Raw genomic sequence first — 7,578 nt, 5'->3', positions numbered from 1 at the left:
TCAAGTTACTCCAACTACATAACAACCATCACTTACCAATACTGTTCCAGTTCAGGTTACTCTAACTACATAACAACCATCACTTACCAATACTGTTCCAGTTCAGGTTACTCTAACTACATAACACCCATCACTCACCAATACTGTTCCAGTTCAAGTTACTATAACTACATAACAACCATCATTTACCAATACTGTTCCAGTTCAAGTTACTCCAACTACATAACAACCATCACTTATCAAATACTGTTCCAGTTCAGGTTACTCTAACTACATAACAACCATCACTTAACAATACTGTTCCAGTTCAAGTTACTCCAACTACATAACAACCATCACTTATCAAATACTGTTCCAGTTCAGGTTACTCTAACTACATAACAACCATCACTTACCAATACTGTTCCAGTTCAGGTTACTCCAACTACATAACAATTATCACTTATCAAATACTGTTCCAGTTCAGGTTACTCTAACTACATAACAACCATCACTTATCAATACTGTTCCAGGTCAAGTTACTCCAACTACATAACAACCATCACTTATCAATACTGTTCCAGGTCAAGTTACTCCAACTACATAACAACCATCACTTATCAAATACTGTTCCAGTTCAGGTTACTCTAACTACATAACAACCATCACTTACCAATACTGTTCCAGTTCAAGTTACTCTAACTACATAACAACCACCACTTATCAATACTGTTCCAGTTCAAGTTACTCTAACTACATAATAACCATCACTTATCAAATACTGTTCCAGTTCAGGTTACTCTAACTACATAACAACCATCACTAACCAATACTGTTCCAGTTCAAGTTACTCTAACTACATAATAACCATCACTTACCAATACTGTTCCAGTTCAAGTTACTCTAACTACATAACAACCATCACTTACCAATACTGTTCCAGTTCATGTTACTCTAACTACATAACAACAATCACTTATCAATACTGTTCCAGTTCAAGTTACTCTAACTACATAACAACCATCACTTATCAATACTCTTACACTTCAGGTTACTCTAACTACATAACAACCATCACTTACCAATACTGTTCCAGTTCAGGTTACTCTAACTACATAACAACCACCACTTACCAATACTGTTCCAGCTCAAGTTACTCTAACTACATAACAACCATCACTTACCAATACTGTTCCAGTTCAGGTTACTCTAACTATATAACAACCACCACTTATCAATAGTGTTCCAGTTCAAGTTACTCCAACTACATAACAACCATCACTCACCAATACTGTTCCAGTTCAGGTTACTCTAACTACATAACAACCATCACTCACCAATACTGTTCCAGTTCAAGTTACTCTAACTACATAACAACCATCACTCACCAATACTGTTCCAGTTCAAGTTACTCCAACTACATAACAACCATCACTTACCAATACTGTTCCAGTTCAAGTTACTCTAACTACATAACAACCATCACTTACCAATACTGTTCCAGTTCAGGTTACTCTAACTATATAACAACCACCACTTATCAATACTATTCCAGTTCATGTTACTCCAGTTCATAGCAATCGTTATTCATTAATACTCTTGTTGTTCTAGTTTAAGATACATCCGTAAAAGATAATCAACTTCTATGGTTTTTTTCGAGAAATGATGAAATATTTTCTAAGAAATATAAGGGAATCTGCCTATGTTTTCTAAGGAATATAAGGGAATTTGCCTATGTTTTCTAAGCCTATTATGAAATTTCACTAGGATTTGATTTATCATTTCTAGTGTCTTCGGGAAGAGTCCTAATTCAGTTGTTTTTCAATGAATATACTGTTTTTGACTAAGGTCGGGAAGCGTTTGAAAGGATTATATTGCTAACTAGATGTATTCTCATAAATGATCATTCAGTACTATAACCAGGTAAAGATAAGGTTTCCAAAACCTACTAGGCAAACTCTTGAAGCTTGCACAGTTTTACTAAAAGCCAGAACTTTTTGTAAATATGATACTTGATATTTATCACGTGTCCTTTTGTAACTGTCCACAGTGGCCCCCACTATGAGACAATGAAGTTGAACTTGTCTAATATATATAATTGAAAATGGAAAGCTCTCAGATGAAGCACCTAATAATGTATACGCAGATATTTTATGAATTTTAACTATAAAAACGTAAGTTCTAATTTCATTCCTTTCACGAAACTTGTCCCGCCTAGAGCAGTTCATATTAATTACAAACTATGGCACTAAAAGTGAAAGTTAAACTCGTTCTTATAGTCATGTGTTGCTGCCCTAAAGTTAGGACACGTGAAAGTGGAGCAAACGTTTGTACGACCTAAGCCACATACGGGTCAATAACCTGCAGGATATTGGACTTCGTCATCAATAATATACCAGTTTATTTCGAAAGGACAATTAAACCAAACTCTCTATTATCGCTACCACTGGGCTGGGTGATTGTATAAAATTATGAAATGTTTCTGTGGTACATTGGTCTTTACATAATGTATATCTTCATCGTGTGTTAATAATGGTAACTCGAAATCTACAGCATCATTCTTCTTATCCAATCTCTCTTTGCAATTCAGTTTCGCTGATGTATAATTAAAGTACATATGAATATAGGTGGCGATAGCATCGGGGCAGCAGCCTGGTTTGAGACTAGACCTTATATAGTTTGGTTGTTGTTCTGATTTCATTTAATTCTCCGAATTTGATACGATATAACAGACAAAGATGAAAAGAGTAAGTTATTTATAAGGAAAACCCTCAAGTCACCACATGTGTTTCGGTTTCAGTTTTGATATTACATAGGGGTATGTTAACTGTGGCATTATAAAGTTTCTCTTACTTTTAAAAATAATTTATTTTTTAATTCCTTCTATAGATAGTAATTGCTGCCTGCATCCTCCTGGTGGCTCTATCTATAAGCAACGCTCTTCCGCAGCTTTATGGTCCCTCTGCTTCATATTACGGTCCAGGCTCCTACGGACCTCCTAGCAATCCAGCAATCTATAGGCCACCGAAAAAGCATGCTTCTGGACATCATACAGAATATACGGTGAAGGATCCATATGGCCAAAATACTATGCGAGTTAAGGAGATGCACGTGCAAATGAATCATCAAATGGACGCCGATGAAGCGGAAGCTGCTCTAAAAGACATCATGGGTTCCATGCACAGTGGTGGAACAGGCATCGAGAGCATCCTTAAGGACTTTGGATTTTAAATCCTTTTGTACAGATACTTAGAATAATGAACTTAGCAACCATTGTTTAAATGAATAAACTTCGTAAGAACCACTTAAAGTATGCATTTTGTAAAACTATTTAAAGATATGGACTTAGTAAGAACCACTCAAAGTATGAATTTTGTAAAACTATTTAAAAATATGGACTTCGTAAGAACCACTTAAAGTATGCATTTTGTAGAACTATTTAAAGATATGGACTTAGTAAGAACCACTCAAAGTATCAATTTTGTAAAACTATTTAAAGATATGGACTTAGTAAGAACCACTCAAAGAATGAATTTTGTAAAACTATTTAAAGATGTGCAATTATTAAGAACCAGTTAAAGTATGAAATTTGTAAAACTATTTAAAGATATGAACTTAGTAAGAACCACTCAAAACATTAACTTTGTAAAACTATAGATATGAATTTAGTAACAACCACTCAAAGTAAGAACTTTGTATCTTTAAGTAGTTTTTCTTTAAATAGTTTTACAAAGTGATTAAGAACCACTTAAAGTTATGAACTTAACAATAATACTTAAAGATATAAATTTAGATAAGAAATACTTTAAAATATGAATTTAACAATAACCATTTACATATATTAACTAACTAACAATTGCTTAAATATATGAAACATAACAAAAACCACTGAGAGGTGTGAACTTAGTAACAACTACTTAAAAATATGAACTTTGAAGCAATGGATTTAGATTAATTTTCACTTATTATGTCACCAAATTCTTTCTACATCTTGTAAAGAAATGGTGCTCGGTATTTGTTCTTCAATGACGTTTGTAAGTTGTGATAAGACCTAACTGAGTGTGTGATAAAAACAAAATGGTGGTAGTTGATGCAGTTTGTAATGGGAAATGCATGTAGGTACGAAACATTTAAGGATATACCAATAATAGCTTTAAAGTATTTGGACTGGTATGTGTATGATTTGGTAGATATGTATCGGAATAAATAAAATAACACGTGATAAACTTGGACTTGTTTCTTACTTTTTTTTTTTTTGTGGCAATACCCAGTCAATAACACGTGATAAACTTGGACTTGTTTCTTACTTTTATTTTTTTTGTGTGTGTGTGGCAATACCCAGTCAATAACACGTGATAAACTTGGACTTGTTTCTTACTTTTATATTTTTTTTGTGGCAATACCCAGTCAATAACACGTGATAAACTTGGACTTGTTTCTTACTTTTTTTTTTTTGTGGCAATACCCAGTCAATAACACGTGATAAACTTGGACTTGTTTCTTACTTTTATATTTTTTTTGTGGCAATACCCAGTCAATAACATGTGATAAACTTGGACTTGTTTCTTACTTTTATATTTTTTTTTGTGGCAATACCCAGTCAATAACATGTGATAAACTTGGACTTGTTTCTTACTTTTATATTTTTTTTGTGGCAATACCCAGTCAATAACACGTGATAAACTTGGACTTGTTTCTTACTTTTTTTTTTTTTGTGGCAATACCAGTCAATAACACGTGATAAACTTGGACTTGTTTCTTACTTTTATATTTTTTTTGTGGCAATACCCAGTCAATAACATGTGATAAACTTGGACTTGTTTCTTACTTTTATATTTTTTTTGTGGCAATACCCAGTCAATAACATGTGATAAACTTGGACTTGTTTCTTACTTTTATATTTTTTTTTTGTGGCAATACTCAGTCAATAACACGTGATAAACTTGGACTTGTTTCTTACTTTTATATTTTTATGTGGCAATACCCAGTCAATAACATGTGATAAACTTGGACTTGTTTCTTACTTTTATATTTTTTTTTGTGGCAATACCCAGTCAATAACACGTCATACACTTGGACTTGTTTCTTACTTTTATCTGTTTTTCTGACAATACCCAGTTAATAACATGTGATAAACTTGGACTTGTTTCTTACTTTTATCTGTTTTTGTGGCAATACCCAGTCAATAACATGTGATAAACTTGGACTTGTTTCTTACTTTTATATTTTTTTTGTGGCAATACCCAGTCAATAACATGTGATAAACTTGGACTTGTTTCTTACTTTTATATTTTTTTGTGGCAATACCCAGTCAATAACACGTGATAAACTTGGACTTGTTTCTTACTTTTATATTTTTTTGTGGCAATACCCAGTCAATAACATGTGATAAACTTGGACTTGTTTCTTACTTTTATATTTTTTTTGTGGCAATACCCAGTCAATAACATGTGATAAACTTGGACTTGTTTCTTACTTTTATCTGTTTTTGTGGCAATACCCAGTCAATAACATGTGATAAACTTGGACTTGTTTCTTACTTTTATATTTTTTTTGTGACAATACCCAGTCAATAACATGTGATAAACTTGGACTTGTTTCTTACTTTTATCTGTTTTGTGGCAATACCAGTCAATAACATGTGATAAACTTGGACTTGTTTCTTACTTTTATATTTTTTTTGTGACAATACCCAGTCAATAACATGTGATAAACTTGGACTTGTTTCTTACTTTTATCTGTTTTTGTGGCAATACCCAGTCAATAACACGTGATAAACTTGGACTTGTTTCTTACTTTTATATTTTTTGTGTGGCAATACCCAGTCAATAACACGTGATAAACTTGGACTTGTTTCTTACTTTTATCTGTTTTGTGTGCAATACCCAGTCAATAACACGTGATAAACTTGGACTTGTTTCTTACTTTTATCTTTTTATGTGGCAATACCCAGTCAATAACACGTCATACACTTGGACTTGTTTCTTACTTTTATCTGTTTTTCTGACAATACCCAGTTAATAACATGTGATAAACTTGGACTTGTTTCTTACTTTTATCTTTTTATGTGGCAATACTCAGTCAATAACACGTGATAAACTTGGACTTGTTTCTTACTTTTATCTTTTTTTGTCGCAATACCCAGTCAATAACACGTCATAAACTTGGACTTGTTTCTTACTTTTATCTTTTTATGTGGCAATACCCAGTCAATAACACGTCATAAACTTGGACTTGTTTCTTACTTTTATCTTTTATGTGGCAATACCCAGTCAATAACATGTGATAAACTTGGACTTGTTTCTTACTTTTTTCTTCTTTTTTTTTTCTGACAATACCCAGTCAATAACATGTGATAAACTTGGACTTGTTTCTTACTTTTATCTGTTTTTGTGGCAATACCCAGTCAATAACATGTGATAAACTTGGACTTGTTTCTTACTTTTATATTTTTTTTGTGGCAATACCCAGTCAATAACATGTGATAAACTTGGACTTGTTTCTTACTTTTATCTTTTTATGTGGCAATACCCAGTCAATAACACGTCATAAACTTGGACTTGTTTCTTACTTTTATCTTTTTATGTGGCAATACCCAGTCAATAACATGTGATAAACTTGGACTTGTTTCTTACTTTTTTCTTCTTTTTTTTTTCTGACAATACCCAGTCAATAACATGTGATAAACTTGGACTTGTTTCTTACTTTTATCTGTTTTTGTGGCAATACCCAGTCAATAACATGTGATAAACTTGGACTTGTTTCTTACTTTTATATTTTTTTGTGGCAATACCCAGTCAATAACATGTGATAAACTTGGACTTGTTTCTTACTTTTATATTTTTTTTGTGGCAATACCCAGTCAATAACATGTGATAAACTTGGACTTGTTTCTTACTTTTATCTGTTTTTGTGGCAATACCCAGTCAATAACATGTGATAAACTTGGACTTGTTTCTTACTTTTATATTTTTTTTTGTGGCAATACCCAGTCAATAACATGTGATAAACTTGGACTTGTTTCTTACTTTTATATTTTTTTTGTGGCAATACCCAGTCAATAACATGTGATAAACTTGGACTTGTTTCTTACTTTTATATTTTTTTTGTGGCAATACCCAGTCAATAACATGTGATAAACTTGGACTTGTTTCTTACTTTTATATTTTTTTGTGGCAATACCCAGTCAATAACATGTGATAAACTTGGACTTGTTTCTTACTTTTATTTTTTTTTGTGGCAATACCCAGTCAATAAAATGTGATAAACTTGGACTTGTTTCTTACTTTTATCTGTTTTTGTGGCAATACCCAGTCAATAACATGTGATAAACTTGGACTTGTTTCTTACTTTTATATTTTTTTTGTGACAATACCCAGTCAATAACATGTGATAAACTTGGACTTGTTTCTTACTTTTATATTTTTTGTGTGGCAATACCCAGTCAATAACACGTGATAAACTTGGACTTGTTTCTTACTTTTATCTGTTTTTGTGGCAATACCCAGTCAATAACACGTGATAAACTTGGACTTGTTTCTTACTTTTATCTTTTTATGTGGCAATACCCAGTCAATAACACGTCATACACTTGGACTT

The 7,578-nt window shown here is 32.4% G+C and overlaps 1 protein-coding gene across 1 annotated transcript; it reads left to right on the top strand.

The window, feature by feature from the left end:
- Window positions 1-2,582: 2,582 nt before the first annotated feature.
- LOC143230217 (uncharacterized) lies at window positions 2,583-4,211 on the top strand. The gene is made up of 2 exons (XM_076463360.1): window positions 2,583-2,726; window positions 2,869-4,211. The coding sequence occupies exons 1-2, from the start codon at window positions 2,718-2,720 to the stop codon at window positions 3,208-3,210; spliced, it is 351 nt and encodes a 116-aa protein (XP_076319475.1). The 5' UTR covers window positions 2,583-2,717; the 3' UTR covers window positions 3,211-4,211.
- The last annotated feature ends 3,367 nt before the right edge of the window (window positions 4,212-7,578 follow it).

This window comes from Tachypleus tridentatus, chromosome 10 (genome assembly GCF_004210375.1).
Source record: "Tachypleus tridentatus isolate NWPU-2018 chromosome 10, ASM421037v1, whole genome shotgun sequence".
In the NCBI taxonomy this organism is placed as follows: domain Eukaryota; kingdom Metazoa; phylum Arthropoda; class Merostomata; order Xiphosura; family Limulidae; genus Tachypleus; species Tachypleus tridentatus.
Note: the sequence above shows the minus strand (reverse complement) of the source record. Positions and strands in the feature narration are given on the sequence as shown.